The 16,500-nt window shown below is 40.4% G+C and overlaps 1 protein-coding gene across 4 annotated transcripts; it reads right to left on the bottom strand.

Annotated features, from left to right (window-relative positions):
- Positions 1-1,091: 1,091 nt before the first annotated feature.
- fbxl20 (F-box and leucine-rich repeat protein 20) lies at positions 1,092-16,483 on the bottom strand. Of its 4 annotated transcripts, none has more exons than XM_028599574.1 (16): positions 14,543-15,135; positions 10,690-10,751; positions 9,787-9,841; positions 9,568-9,642; positions 9,357-9,451; positions 9,181-9,249; positions 9,005-9,100; positions 8,630-8,756; positions 7,878-7,952; positions 7,136-7,266; positions 6,543-6,603; positions 6,326-6,370; positions 6,169-6,225; positions 5,853-6,065; positions 4,777-4,932; positions 1,092-3,330 (listed from the first exon to the last, which is right to left on the bottom strand). In XM_028599574.1, the coding sequence occupies exons 1-16, from the start codon at positions 14,582-14,584 to the stop codon at positions 3,223-3,225; spliced, it is 1,467 nt and encodes a 488-aa protein (XP_028455375.1). In that variant the 5' UTR covers positions 14,585-15,135; the 3' UTR covers positions 1,092-3,222. The 4 variants fall into 4 exon arrangements, with proteins under 4 accessions (XP_028455375.1, XP_028455376.1, XP_028455374.1 ...); XM_028599573.1 differs by lacking the exon at positions 1,092-3,330 and adding an exon at positions 16,417-16,483 and having other exon boundaries at positions 3,339-4,932; positions 14,543-14,730; XM_028599575.1 differs by lacking the exon at positions 4,777-4,932.
- Positions 16,484-16,500: the final 17 nt, after the last annotated feature.

Below are 16,500 nucleotides of genomic sequence, written 5' to 3' on the forward strand. Positions count from 1 at the left end.
TATATATTTATTCATACGTACATATTCATTTATAATCTGTTAATTGTAAAAAAAAAAAAAAAAAAAAAAAAAAAAAAAAAAAAAGAAAATGATGAAAGAAAAGAACAAAAAGGAAAAGATTTACAGTAATTGTATGAACTACAGTCCTTGTCAAAATTGTTTTTGAAATTTCTCAGGTGTCACTCTACCATGAACACACACACTGTAGATTCACCACTTATAGTTCTAATCCTCAACCTTAGTCCAGCATTAGGACATGAAACAAACGCATCCAGAGCATAGTAGCGTGACTTCTGTGTAAACTGGTGAAGGTCTGACAGAAGGACAAGGAGGTGTTTGATACCTTGAGGAAGAATAAATCTGGTATTTTGCTTTGTAGAGCCTGTAGAGTATTTTGTACCATGAAGATTGAGGACAGCTTTCTTTTCTACACATGAAACCATCAGGAGCAGGTTGAATATTACCACCTGTAATCCATTCAAAGTGTTTTGCCTTAAAAGCACATGTCTGCACTCATGACTCAGCCTGTGCCACACATCCAGTGCATGACAAGGGCAAGCAGGTGTTACAATCAGGCTCAGTCTAAAGCTTATGACTTTTCCTTTTACCTCCAGTTAACGGTCTTAACCCCGGAGCACAATGACAGAGTACATTAGATATATCTGCCATTTTGACTCTTAGTTGTTACTTAATCCCCCATAAATCCCCATTCCAACAAAACAGATCAGACTGGATTACACCGGATTCATCTCAGTTTGTATTCTCCAGCCTGGCATAGCTGTCAAATATCAAACTGAATAGAATCAGCATTCAGTGTTTTGCCTGTTGGCTTGCATCTTAAAACCAAAACGAGGACATTTGTGAGTGGTCAATATTCCACACTGGGTTTACCCATGACAGTCTTGTTTTACGAAGAGGAAAGCCCACATATGGGAGAAAAATCTGATTCTGCTAAAGTGGCACATAATGCCAGATCAGCCATCCCGAGGTCTTCTCCTTGATGGAAACATTCAATAAGTAGAACCTACATCATACATAAACTTCTCAACTCTTGCATTTAAAAAAAAAAAAAAAAAAAAAAAAAATCCAACTCAAATTTCAACATTTATTACAATTGCACTGGCGCCAACTCTTACCTTGGACAAAGGCTACACTCTGGACATTTAGTAACAATAAACTCGTAATAAAAACACAAACACCATCAGATCAAAACTGAGGACTGGAAGAGGGCTCAAACTCAACTTGGAGAAACTGAACTCATGACTTCAAACACAAAGCAGGCGCAATTCAAACCACACCAAAACAGAAATGCAAAAGAAGAGAAAAGGTAGAGATCCAGAGGGAATCAGAAAGAAAAGCAGTAAAAGACATTTATAAAAAAGGAAATGGGAAGAAAAAAGAAAAAAAAAAAAAAGAGAATAAAGCAGGTGCAAGTGCAGGAGAAGATAATCCATAAGAAAAGGCTTCAATACTTTATAGGGCGGGGGGGCCGAAGTCCATTAATCAGTCTGTCATATCAGGCCAGAATTGCGCGCTCAAGATTCAGCTGACTTCCTCTTTCAGTGACTCCATTGGTCTGATGCGCTGTATACCTCCGGCAGCGTCACTGGTAGCAGACAGACGGAGGAGTGAACAGGTGGTAACAGGGTGTAACACGCTGTCACTTTGTCCCCTGCAAGGCCTCATAGGAGTCGAGGAGTCGCTGATGCCACTCCGACATCCTCTCACTGCTGTGCGTGGTTCACCAGTTCCTTGTCATCAGAACCGTCACCGATGCAAAAACAAGAGCAACTAAATGAAATCTCCCCAACTGAAAATAGACGAACTTTGATTGTTTTCAGTTGGCTTTTTCTTTCCATTGTTCTGGTCTGACAGCATGAATTCATGTAGTGATGTCAGACTTGTTTTTTCTCCATTCTGTCAGAACTCAACTTTTCTGTTGTTGACATGAGCTTTCCCAGCCCAGCATCAGTTCTTCTGTCAAACTCCAGATTAAGTGGTGGCTCATTTTGACTGTCCAAAGCTCCAGCACATAATCTAACACACTTAAAACAAACATGTGTGAGCTTCACCATAGTTCCCTCTGAAAGACCCATCGACCGAAATCTCTGCCCCATCTCATATCATCATCTGTCGTTTAGCTGGCTTCGACTCTCAGACTCCACAGTCCTCATATATATTTACAATTAGATTTTAAAAAACTAGAGTTGTTACATGCAACATTTGGCATCTTCTCAAGTCCCCACTTGTGAGTCTAAATTGGTGTCCATTCTTTTTATTTTTTTTTTTTATTTTTTTAGAAAAATATTAAACTTTGTCTTTTTTTGTCTTCAGTATATTGAAGCTTCTGATTGTAACAGAGACACAGAGAGAGGTGAGGGTACAGGTGTAGCAAGCTCAGTGTGTGCATGAAGATGTGTTGTGTGTGTTAGTAAATCGCAGTCTTGAATTCTGAGATGGTTGTCTTTGTAAAGTGTCTCATCATTGCTTTACTGTAAGTGCAAATAGCTGCAAGTATGTTTTTTATTTTTTTAATCCCCCAAACTAGGCTTTCTTCCTGCTTTCTGTGTGTTGGAGGTGTCTGCAGTTTACTGGCTGCATCGCTGCTCCTTTTTGAAATAAACAGCCAGCAGAACAAAGCAGTTCCCATCTAGAGGTAGCTGTTAAGTGACCTTCAACACAGAGGGAACTATGTGTGAGAGGTTAAGAGGGATTTTTCAGCCTTTTCAATATTCTGTTTAGAGGCTAGACCTGTAATCTGTCTCAAAGTGTTGAATAAGAGAAGAGGATCACTTCCCCTAAAATACAGAACAGTGGTTTTAGATGTGAAGATTCTTCTTTACTTCCATTTGATGAAAAGTTGAATTCCTTAAAAGTGGTGACCACATTTGATTTTTACATAACCCTCTTTGTAATACTGATTTGTCCACTGAACACAGACCAGGAATGTTCTGGCATTCTTTTAAGAGATAATCTGTGCATGGTAGTATGTTGTGTCTATACTGTATTTGTGTGGTGGAGAGATTCGGGAATGTTTTTGGGAACGTTACCGAAGACCTTGTAGCATGTTTTGGCTTTGTCCCTCTCTCTGCAGCTCCAAAAGGGGGGACACACCAGCACGTACTCTATGACAGGGCGCCGGGAGGGGGGCAGCAGGTCAGGGGTCAAGTGACAGGCTGAAGGGAGCGTGTACGAGGAAAGGAGGGGGTTGTTGTCTTTACATCATAGCAGGACACAGCAGCGGCAAAACCTCTGACGGCTGCCCCCGACAGAGGGGGGCGGAGTGACGGGAGCAAAGTATGCATGCACTTTGATGTTAGGCAGGTGGGTCTGTGGAGAGGAGGGAAGGAAAAACAGATTGAAATGTGTTAATGGATCATACAAATACTTTGAATAAATGTAAGTTATTTACAACAAATGTTTCCAGTCAGGCTGTGATTCATTTAAATTAAAATTAAAGACAGGCATGAGATCTAATGCTGATGAGAGCAGTTCTCTCTGGACAGAGCGATCACTCACTGTTTGCATTTCACACCTTAGTTTTGATCCATCACATCTTGTGGGTGGAGCGGTGACTCCAACACCAGAGTTTACTCTGGACAAAACATATATATCTAATCAGCCCAAACATATGTGGCTGTGTAGCCCTGATCCAGGTCCGTCATACTGCCTATTACGCTCCACTTACACTCCTGCTTCCTCACCATTAGTCAAACAACAACTATTTAAAATAATCGACTAGCTGAGATCGATTGGTGGTACTCTGAGAACACAAGGCTATTATTGGTGATGTATGTGTATGGTTTGGAGTTGATGAATTGCGCAGCACCAGTTGATAGGTTTGGGACTATAAGGGATGAAAATCATCTTGTCCGCAGGACTATAACCTTTCATTTAACTGTGTTAATGATAGAATTGTCTATTTATCTTTTTATTTTATTGATCTTTTGTTTCTAGTATCGTTTTGTTTCTTTTCTTGGTTCTGTTTTAAAGCTACTTCTTTTTGTTTGATTTTAATGTTCTCTTTATGTAATGTATTGTGAATATGTGTCAGACCCCAGGAAGAACAGCTGCAGAGACTGTAGTGCTGCTCAGCAGTTCTGCTCTTTGCTCTCACCTTAGTATTGTTGTAAGACAGCATTTAGTGGCAGCCCTGAGTGACATGCTGCTGGAATGAAGTGCCATCTTGAATTTTATGTTCGGTTCAATTAAAATCACTCGGACTCCTTTGCATCAAATATGCTACATGTTTCATAGGTCGCTAAGAAGTTTGTATTTAGGATGGCCTTACAGTAAAAAGGAACTACAAGTGCCTTGTGGCGTTTCCTTTAAAACAAACAAGTTTTGTTTACATTCTGTGCTCCCCTTGCGACATATTTCCTTCCTTATAACACTTTGCAAAGCTGATTGTTTTCTTAATTAAAAAAACCTCATTGTTAATATACATGTTTACTTGCAAGCAGTCTTCTTCTCTACCTTAGCCGTTGAATTACTGAGTTTCTTGGTGGGTTACTCTCGCCTGTTGATCAGTGGAATAGTGTAAAACCACTGGCAGGAACGTATATCATATCACCTGTGCATACATGCAAACAAAAACGGGGACCCACCCACCCAAAAAACTGCTAGATAGCTCTAGTAGAGGTCAGAAACCGGGTCCACAGGGTACCTTAAGGGGGGGCTGAACAGGGGGAGTTGCAGCAGCTGAAAAAGTTCAACCTGCCAAAGACAATGATGGGGCACTTCTACATCATCTGCCATCATTGATACCATCCTCACCTGCTCCATCACCACCCAAGACGCTGCTGCCACAACCAAGGACAAGGGCAGACTGCAGCGTATCATCCGCTCTGCTGAGAAGGTGATTGGCTGCAATCTGCCATCCCTCCAGGACCCTGAGGCGTGCAGGAAAGATTGTGCCTGATCGCTCCCACCCTGGACACAAACTTTTTGATACACTCCCCTTTGGAGTGGGCATCATCAACAAGGCCCAGGATCCCCACTGACATACTCTCAACCCCCCCCACCCTTAGTCACTACACGTTACACTGACCATTCTCGTTGACAATTGCACATCTATACTGTAAACTTTAAACATCCCCTGATCAATATTTTTGCACACCCTGCAGTAAACTGTACATCCTCTTCTTTCCCTTTCTAAAAGTTATTATATATATATATATATATATATATATATATATATATATATATATATATATATTTTTTTATATTTTTTTTTTTTTTTTTTTTTTTTTTTTTTTTTTTTTTTTTTTTTAAATTGTAATATATCTATTCTGTATTTATGTTGTTGGCTGTAGCAGTACTTTGCCATATTGTTTATTCCCTTTTTCCATATTTTTTTGCATGCACCAAATACACCAGGGCAAAATCCTTGCAATTGAAAACTTTGGTAATAAATATGATCCCAATTCTGATCAGGGATAGTGTTTATGTAGCTCCGTGAGATGCCTTTACCAAAGGTGCAGTGGCTGCACAAAAGATGTGATTTTATGGAGGTAAAGAGTTGACTTCTACTAATCATCTATACGCAGTGGGAAGCTGTTTTGTGCAAGGTCTACTGTACTCCATTCCAGAGTCTAAAACTAACCTGGATGGCTGAGCCCGGACTTACAACCAATGGGCAGCGCCAGAGATAAAACAGAGCTTTAACATTTAGAGGTCCCAAACCATCTTAACATCATTCAGCATAAAGCCAATTAAAATGTATACATTTGTGACACTGATCGGATACAATTTTGCACCAGAATGACATATGATGAGCTCACAAAATGGGTGTTTACAGTACATTCTACATATGAATCAGTGCTTACTTGTTGTTAGCCAACGCATCTTACCCTTAGTCTCTTGATGCCGGCGCGGGTGATCTGCTGGCAGTCATAGAGCTCGATACGATCCAGACTATGGCAGTTCTTAAGGTGCTCCAGGGAGGCGTCTGTGATCAGGGGGCAGTTGTCCAGCTCGATCACCTCCAGACGGTCGTGAGCACAGGGGCCACTGCCGAGGTGTCTGATGCCGTCATCGGTGATCAGCTCACAGTGAGACAGACTCTACGAGAGTACCAACACAGGAGCTCCATTACTCAACTGTCTGCTAGAACAAGCTGTGATGTGGTGCTTGTAAATACTACAGGAGTGGCAGCCATACACTCACCAGGACTTGCAAACGAGGGCAGTGGATAGACAGCTGGATAAGTGTTCCATCTGTGATCTGATGCAAAAAGAAAAAGGTCATAACTGTAGTCTCCATACAACGACGGTGGAAACAGTATTTGTGTGTTGCTCGGACTTTATTTGCTCGGTTTATTTACCTGCACACATTCTTCTAAATCCATCTTTTCAAGCTCGTGACAATTCTGCAGCGGAGAAAGAGACAAACAGAGAGAAACAATATGATCTAGTGTGTGAAATCTTGAAATATTTTGTTTTTAAGATGTTTTGGGAATAAAACAAAATGTGACATCAACTTCAAATATTTGAACCTGTAAGCATAAAGTCATGCAACCAAGAAGTAGATGCCACACTCACTCTTGCTAATGTAGTGAAGCCCACATCTGTAAGCTGAGAGCAGCGAGCCACTTCTAATATTCTAAAAAGGAGAAAGAGGAGCAGAGAGTTATGCTGTACAATGGCATCACTTGAAGTCTGTCACTTTTTGGGACTTCAACTGGATCTAGCGAGGCTTGAGATAACTTTAACTGCAGAAAGGTCCATTTATATTCCTCTCCATTATTACCTTAGTATTTACTGCAGGATTAAATAATCAAGTTTTTATGCTAATTATGTTACAATGACAATCCATCCCTGCAAGCCATTTCATCTTAAAATGAAGCTTGCAAAAAATAGTTTGCAAAAAAATTGGAAGTGAGAAGTCTTTTAAAGAAAGTTACAACATCCGTTTGCCAGGATCAAGATTGTCAATATATCAACTTAAGTACACTGTACTCAAGCGAAATTGCTTCACAGGATAAGGTGGATAATGACTTACTTAGTAAGTAAAACGAAAAAGATTTTCAGACTAAATGGAAACAGATTTTTTTTTTAGGGTCTCTTGCAGGGTCTGGGAAGCGGTGCACAGTTAAGTTCAGAGTGAGGATGTGTGTGTTTGCGTGCACATTTACCTGAGGCGAGGGCAGTTCTGTCCCAGGGCGTGCAGGATGGCGTCTGTGATATTGGCACAGCCCGACACACAGAGAGACTGCAGGCGGTGACAACCCCGACAAATTGTGATGAGACCCTCATCTGTGATCTGCTGCTTGAAGAAAGAGAGAGTGTATTTGTGTGTGTGTGTGTGTGTGTGATGGGGTCACCTAAATCCCAAACAATTGTAAGATGTGAAAACATACCAACTTTTCCTGTGCTCACTGGTAACTTTGCATCAAACGCAATCAGTGTGTGACTTGACATATATTCATGTACCTTAACACCCAGCTAATGAGAGCAATTTCTTTTCTCCTGCATTTTCTGTTTTAAGTATTGCTCTGTGGAGATCAGGCAGAGGAAGAACAGGTAAGAAATAGCTAAGCAAGAGAAAAGGAAGAGGAGGAGGAACAACTGGGACAAGGTGAGACAACGAGCTCCTGAGGTGTGAGATGAGGAGGAGATGGAGAGAGGGAGGAGGAGGATGACAAGAGAATTCAGGTGGTGATGAAGGAGGGGAATTTTACTGGAAAGTAACCAACAGTGTTTGTGTACTTTATGCCAAAAGTCCAGATGCAGGGGTTTTATAACAAATGTTTACAGCGATGCATTCAATTTAGACAATATGTAATGAGACTACAGAATGTTATTGAAATTGCAAAAAACTGTTGTGTTTTTCCAGATTATTGGGATTCATCTTCTAGCATGGTTAAGCGTACTTACTGAGCATGTCTGCAAGTTGAGTGTGACCAGCTCTGGACAGTGACCCCCGATATGCTTCAGAGCCTCGTCCTCGAGCTGCAGAAGAGATTGACAGAGAAGAGAAAACAAGTCATCTGACATTAAACTACACTTATTAAATGTATAATCAAGCACATTAAGATTTTCCCACCAAACCCCTCTACTGTCACGGATTTAAAAAAGGATTGCTGATTGTTATTGGCATAACGCAATACAACCCAACAGCACGACAAATCAACCTCTAAAACCGCTGGCAACTGACAGTACACGTGATTTGTTTTGCCCTTTAAATTAATGATCTGTGACATCTTCATCGGAATACGCGGTTGTATTTTCACACCATAGTGTTGACTAGAACAGGATAGTGCTACATATTAAAGCGTTCACATTTGCTGTAAACAGTGTCTGGCATGCCCTTCCACAAAAAAATCCTCTGTTACACAGGAAGTGATGCATTTCATGTTTGCGGTAGCAGCAACTGTGTTCTATTGGAATGAGGAATAAGAGGAACTTGGTAGTTAGTGTGATGAGCGAGTGCATGTTGAGCAAAAAGAACAGAGCACCTAAGAAGTCACCAATGGAACCAAACAAAGTTCGACAAATGAGGTTGCTTTTCAGATTTATCCAACTAAATTGTATACTGGATTAAATCATCTGCAACTCCTTATGCTCTAAGCACCTACACCATCAGCCATTGGTCTGCATCTCCAGCTCATACTAAGTACACACCATACCTGTGTGCATCCCTTAAGGAAAAGGCCTTTGAGTCCAGGACAGCAACGCACCAGGGCCTGGATGCCATCCTTGGTGACCTGATCACACCAGGAGATGTTGAGCTGCTCCAGCAGGGGACAACCCTCACTGACAGGAGGAAATTAGAAAAAGGACAGTTGAGAGGTAGGAAAAAAATTGCAAAAGAAGACAGCAATTTTGAACAACCAACATACAAAATCAAATGCTAACATTTAAGTATTTACTTTTAATTCATGTGTGACTGGTGTAGGTTAAACATAGGAAATCAATAAGGGAGGATAAGTGGTATCAGAGGGTGTTGAATAAAGGATTGTATGTCCAATGGAAGTATACATCACAACGTTGACCCTACGCACCTCAGAGCTTTGAGGGACAGGTTGGTGATTGAGGTACAGGAGGCGAGGTCCAGGTGCTTCAGCTTTGGGCAGAACTTACTGAGGCTATTACAGGTGCTGCAGAAGAGAAAGACAATGAGCGTTTTGAAGGAGAAGTGGCATTATGATACACTGGCATCCCAGAAGAACACACATACCTGTCAGTGATCTTGGTGCAGCCGTTCAGACTAAGCAGCTCAATGTTTCTGCAGTTCTGTGAGAAAGTCCTACAGAAAGAAAACAAAACAGTCAATCAGAACTTGTCGGTTTCGCTCTCCCCAGGGTCTGAAGTTAAACTACAATTTCTGTCAGGCCAAGTTCTCAACAAACTCACCTCAGGGCGCTGTCACCCACACCCAAGCAACCCCGCAGGCTCAGCTTCCTAAGAAACCCCCCACATCGCTTTGAGATGTTCTCCACCACCCGGCCCTGTAACAAAAACAATCGGCTCAGCCTGCTGTGTTGGTTTCTACACCTCCATTTAAAGGAATGACACATTATAAGTAAAGTTTGAGGGGTAAAGTACACAGCAAAGATTTACTCACCTCAATGTCCCTCTGAAAGTCAAAGAGGTCGATTCGTTGCCAGTTGCTGCCATCCAAGGCCAGAACATTCCAGGACTGAGAGCAGGGAGGGAGAAACGGACGTTTAGGGTCAAGTTTGTTCTCAAACATACCACAGGAACACACACCAAAACACACAGACAAACAAGCACAGTCGCACACACATGCATACACACGTACACCTTGTGAACACAGACTCACCCGTGAGACCTGGGCACAGCGACAGAGTGTCACCACATCCAGAAAGGAGAAGATTCTGGAAGACAGACAGGGACGGTTTAGAGACCCTGATCCCCGCTGCCAGAAGCTTCCTCTTTGCACTAAACTGACCAACTCAACCCTGCTTCAGCTTTCACTTACAGCACAGGGCCGTGAGTAAATCAGCTAATATTATCTTTGACTGTTGGCAGGATGAATGAGTTTACTCAAAGTAGGGTCCTGGCGAGGAAGACACACAATCTGCTTCTAAGGAACAGAGCTGGAAACTAACTAGAAGATCCCTCAATGCAGCAAAAACTGTATATGGGTTGAAGCAGGGATGCAGTGAGTCCCAGCACAGCCTGCCAGCCTCACAAATCAGGGCACTGAACCTGGCCAAGCAGCACAGAGTCAGCAGTACAGGCAGCTTGGCTGGCAAGGCCGAGGCTTGAGTTATGGCCTTCATTTTCTGTTTGCTCAGAGGATCTTTTTTTTTTTTTTTTTTTTTTTTTTTTTTTTTTTTGCCGGATATCAATTTGAATGCTTTATAGCCTCAGGTACCGGTTTTTAAATTACAGTTTGAGAATTGGAGGAGCAGAGTAGGGTGGGGAATGAGGGGAAACTTGCATCCTGGTGGTTGGTTTAGTTGAAATATTTGTTAAAAGGCAAGTGAGCATACAGTATATGATTGTGAGATGTGCAATGTGTGTGTCTGTGTTTGGGAGTTGTAGAGGGAGGAGGGGGATGCAAGGCCAATTGTGACTCTGTATGATTGGGAGTGAAGCCAAGAAGGTAAGTATGCAACATGCCATTTTTGCTTGCAAAAAAAAAAAAAAAAAAAAAAAAAAAAAAAAAAAAAAAAAACCTACAGAGATTCTGATTTAAGGGTTCTGAAATGTCACTCACCGTAGCAACAGCTCCTTAGGCAGCTTCTTATTGATGGCTGCCTCATCACTGTTTGTGAACATCTAAAAAGGGTGCAGAGAATAATATTAGTCCTGGCAGTTTTACCATAGCCAGGGTCCCCTCAATCCACTCACCTCACTCAAAGATGGCCCCAGCATATAAACAAAGATAAATGATCGTAATCTCATCAGCTGAGATAGCTTCAATGTAAAGTATTGGAAAACACTCGGGTGACCGAAGATAAAGCAGCACAGGAGACTGGGATTTGTGTCTTCTAAGCAAAATCAGCAGAATTGGACTTTGTACTGTCGACTACAGAGCTGGGATGGCCTCTGCTTTCATATGATCTTTTCTGCATACATATTCTCACCATACCTCCTGACTGTGTTGTTTACACTGTTAAACATCAGCATGTACACTGGAATAAGTTACAATATGTCATTTGTGACTCTCAGACGAAATTGCTCCAGATTCTGCAAATAACCAACGGATTTCCACACAAATTATCGCATGCTGTGTAAGTGCAAAACTAGCCTATCATCCACAGAAAAGGCCTCAGTACATAAAGAGAAAATAAATTAGCATTTATTAAGACACAGCTACTTAGATACACACACACTTAGATCACTCCAGGGTTCCCATAATTTATGGGAAATAATACTCTGCCAGATTGCAAAATATAAGACGTTTGGGTGGATCCACTCAGTCACAAAATTGAAAATGAAGCAACATCTGGCCAAATCCATTTTCCTCCATATATTTAGAAAGATAAATCTAAACTAGTGACAGGGTAATTGAGAGGTGGGGGCTTTAGTGTGTAAATAAAAAGTGCACATGCTATTTACAGGAGGCAAACATCGGTTACAAGATCAAAAAAGAATTTGCATGTCCTTATAGGTACAAATATGAAGCTTCCATGATCTCAAAATAAATGAAATGTTTATTTGGGTTGTAAAATAAATAATGAATGGGTCTTGGAGTTTACTGCGTGCTATTTTGATTATGTGTGTCTATCCTAAAACCTCATTTACAATACATTCAGATTTTGATGGAAAAACTTATTGATCAGCTCATAAAAACAGATGACAGGTCTGCCTTTTTAGAAATCCAGTCAGCTCTGGGTCAAAGCCTCTCCGTGTCTGTCTGACATGCACCTTTCTGGCCAAATAATCCAGGGCCAATTCCAAAGAACCAGATGCTCAACGGACATAAACTGTCCCCTTTTGTAATCAAACATAAAATAAACCTGATGCTGCATGAATGTGAGCATTATGTTTTCTCCACTGGTTAGCTATAGCCAGTGAGACATGAGGAAAAAAAACTGGGTGAGCTGTAACCTCCAGCTAAAGCAAAAAAGTCATAATACTTTTAGAAAAACACTTATTTATGTTGTTTCCTGAAAAGACAAATCAGTTTGACACTTGTAACTGTGACTTGCACTATTAGTTGACATTAAAAGCAGTGGCTAAATTTGGTTCAGATATTTAATTTATCCTTCCCTACATCCACAGATGTAGTTAAGGACAACTTACATAATATACCCAGAAGACAAGCCATCAGCAATTAACAGCTTCTTTTTGGCCTACAGTTTAAACTGCTATAACAAATATTACATCAATACACCCAAGTATACACAACGTAGTGGTAATGTCAATCACAATATGATTACTGTTTTCATATTCCTTTTAATTGGGGAAATATAATCAGGGCTCATTAGATAATACGCTATTAATCTCCAGCGGGGAAATTCGTTTGGCAGCAGTACAACGGAAATACTGTACAAAAATACAAATAAGTATAGAAAGTAAGAGAAAAAAAACAAATAAGGTACATAAAGTAAAATAGAATTAAAAAAATAGAAACTATAAACTATACAGAGCATTTGGAGACAGATGACATGATAAAGTGAGTGGTGCTAATGAAGTGACAGTGGTGTGATTAATAGCAGCAGTCTCATTAATGCCTGTCTACTTTTCAGAGGGCTGTCCTTTGTTTAAGGCTAGTATACAACAGATCACTATCTACAGCAGAGCAGTAAAGCTAGACAAAATACAAGAGGACATTTCTGGAAATGCCTGTCAAAATAAAACTCTCCCTAGCATACAATGTTGCAATTGGGTTTGACCACTGTGCATTTTTGATGACCTACAATAACTATTTTATCTTTACTGTCAGACTTCTTATACAATTAGCCTTCTGGGCTAACTCTATTGAAATAACCTAATAGGTTGTAGTGTGTGTTTATACCATATCCTTCAACTAAAGTGCATGGATAAATTCTATTAAATTTCATCAATAAAGACTCACCAATAAATAGTTACCATTGTCCCTGACAAATAAACTAATAAATGAAAATGGCATGTTTACATTACAAACATGCTAAAAAAATTAAAAAATCAGTACAGTACATGTAACTTCAAAATCAGATTTAAATAAATGTTTCTTATGGACTGACAGCATAATGACCCTTTTATAATAAAAACACTAGACTAAACCAAACTGTATCACATCCATCATGTTGGTTGTAAATGTCACTGACTGCATGCATTTTTCAGAGAAACTTAAAATGTTGCTGTTTAAGATTAGTACCTTTATCAGACTAATTGTGACTGACTAAGCATAAATAGGTTTATACATGGGCATATCAATATTCAGTCCATGTATTAGACGTACAGTGTCTACGTGTAAAGAAATTGTGTTGGGACAAGGGCTGTAACTTTCTAAATCTATACAGTGTCAAAATGGACAATTTAAATCACCTTTCACTAAAAACCATAAGTTGAAGAAAGACTGGTAATTACTCCAGTTTAAATAAAAGCTATGGCGCAGATACCTCCTCAACAGGAATTTAATAGCAAATGTGCAACTTTTATTTTAAAGTCAAGGACGCGCCACTTCCGGTTTTCTCCTGGCCCAAATCCGCTTAACTTGACACAGTAGCTCTACCGCAGCTGTTGGGCCAGAAGGTAACGGCCTGAATCTTTTGAGTAGTCAGCTGTTGCACCGTTAAAAATAAATAAAACCACACACAAATCCCACGCTAGCTGGAGATTAAACAACACCAAGTGTCCAGGCTACACAGCCCAATGTCACGGCCGGATATACAAGTGTTCACCAAAATATTTAGCTACGTACGCTTGCGGCTGCGACACAAAGTTTGCACAATGGTAAATGCTACAGAACTAACACATTAGCTTAGTGTGTCAACGTGGCCTTTCTGCTAACTATCTGTATGGGTTATGGTGTGTGTTATATTGTGGCAGTCTGGGCCTATCTGTTGATCGTTTCTCTGCTAACACGGGGTGCATGGCAGACAAAACCCGAGGCCCCCACAACCGCAGCGGCCATGAACATGCACAACAATCCTGCTCATCAGACAACCCAACAAAAGTATAAAAATCACATCCCGGCAGACATCATGACAATTTTAAAACAGCTTCTTAGAAAAGTGAAGTCAACAAATGTATTTTCCTGGTAAATTATGTGTATCGGAGCTGTCCTCGGCGTGCTATAGCCTCAGTTTCTTTGTTTTGACGGTGCAAAGTGAACCGAGGATAACATTTTAGGACCCTAAAAGCCCTCAATTTTTTATGAATAAATAACGCGATAGGTTCGGTGGAAAATACCGACGGATGTCCTTACTGAAATAACATGCCTTTTTTCTTTTCTTTCAACCAAACAGCGTTTGACCTAATCCCAAACATTGACTGCGGAAGCTGCAACAGCCTCACCATAAACGCAGTTTTACTCTAAATACAATGACAGTCACCATGTAGGCCCATATCCTAACGTGTTTAACAGCTACGTTGAATGTGTGTCAATGACTGTCAGGTAATATTAATGGTCAACTCACCTCAAACCGGCTCCGCGAAACACCATTTACCTCCTTCCCCATGTCGGACGCTGGTTACCGACTCAATGAATTCGGTGTAGGCGAAGTAAAATGCAGATACGGGCCCTCTTCCTGCCGATTCCCCTCCACGACTATCATGCTACCGTCCTCTCGGTATGCTGCTGGATGCGATGTCGTAGTTTTTCGGCCTGTAAAACAAACGGCAATACCTCTTGTTCCTGATAAAATAGGAGCTCCAGGCAGGAGCAAGCCAATAAGCCAATTCTCTTATCTGCTCGCTTCGCAGTCACCTCCTCCTCCCCCTACAGGTTTCCATCCATCCACACAATAGCCCTACAGGAATAGGACCTGGCAGCCTAAAATGGAGCTGGTAGGCTACTACGCCTACATCACTTAGAAATAATAAATATAATGAAACTGCGCTAATGCATATTGCCCAAGCACAAAAAAACGTCTGCTTGCTAATAGCCTACTGTTGACTGCTCCTTCGTGCAGGCCGCGTAGCCTAAAGCTGCAGGAGCAAAGATATCAAAGCGGGGTGTCAACCTTTTGACAGTCCCCGTAGCACGAATACCTGGCTAGCAACAGCTGGGTTCATGACTAGATAGGCTATGAAATAAAAAAAAATAAAAAAAGGTTTGATCCCAGGTGGTGTATAGATTTTAACACCACAATGCAAAGAGAGATTATGACTATATTGGCCTACATAGCCTAGTTGATGCTTTAACCGATATAACCGAAATAACAAATAGCATGTATGTGTAATATGGTAAAGTATGATGGCCAGTCATTGAAGTGTGGACCAATTAAGCGTTCATAATTTTTGTCACAATAAGATTTGTGTACTATAAGGGCCACAGAAGCGAAACGTTTGTCCTTTTTTGACACATTAGACATTTAAAACCGTATTAACTCTATTCTATTGCATTCATTGTTCTCAAACATACATTGTAACCATGGATGTATTAAGGATTGTAACTATATGTCAATGATTGTAACTTGTTATTACTGTGGGAAACGCCACTTCCTTCTTTCTCATTGACCACGCCCCAGTTAGACAGCAGAGCCAATCAGCATCCAGGGCGGCAGCTCGTCATAATGCGTAATCACACGCTTGACGGACATTTAACTTTTTATTTGTTCTGTGTTTTATTTCCCCACTTTTGAAAAATCTGAGTTAGTTTCTAGTATTTGAAATACCACCTAAAATAATTGCATAATTGCTGCTGCATGTGAAACTATCGTGCTGGTTTTAGAAATAAATGTTTATTTAGAATAAATAGAATGCAATATATGATGTCATACTTGGCTTTTGCCATTGTAATAAAAGGCCCAACTGCAACAGTACAAATCTAGTACCAGTGTGGGAAATTTTACGATGTTACCAACTTGACTTGGCTCACTTTATAAAGTAGCTAGTAAATACTAAACAGCATGCTATTGTATAGTACTTGTTCAACCAATTGATGTTTAATGCATGATGAACTTTTTTTTTTTTAATTCGGTTTGCAAAACCAACTTGAACTCCTTGAAGAAAAACTGTATTTAAATGTTATATCCCTGTTTCCACTCTTCCCTGTAAGTCTGACTTAACTGTTTCCTACTAGACCTAACTTGTGACTTGAGACAGACATAAAATATGCTTTTGTCACATACAATATTTTGTGCAATATCAAAAAGTAGCCTCCATACAACTCCTCACTCCTACCACTGTATCAAACTCTACAATTCATCTACTCACGCAGAGAGACAGACGTGGTTTCATTAATACATCCATGGGTATCTCCAGCTGCCTTTTTCAGCTCTGTTTAGGTTTGCAACTTATCAACCTTTAACTGCTTACTTTTGGCATGTGTATATTTTTGTCTTTGTACCTGTTAACACGTTCACATTTCTGGCATTGTGAAGGTTTGGTTTTTGAAAACCTTTTGTTTATTTGCACCATTTGCACTAGCCTA

The sequence above is a fragment of the Perca flavescens genome, chromosome 15, assembly GCF_004354835.1.
Source record: "Perca flavescens isolate YP-PL-M2 chromosome 15, PFLA_1.0, whole genome shotgun sequence".
In the NCBI taxonomy this organism is placed as follows: Eukaryota; Metazoa; Chordata; class Actinopteri; order Perciformes; family Percidae; genus Perca; species Perca flavescens.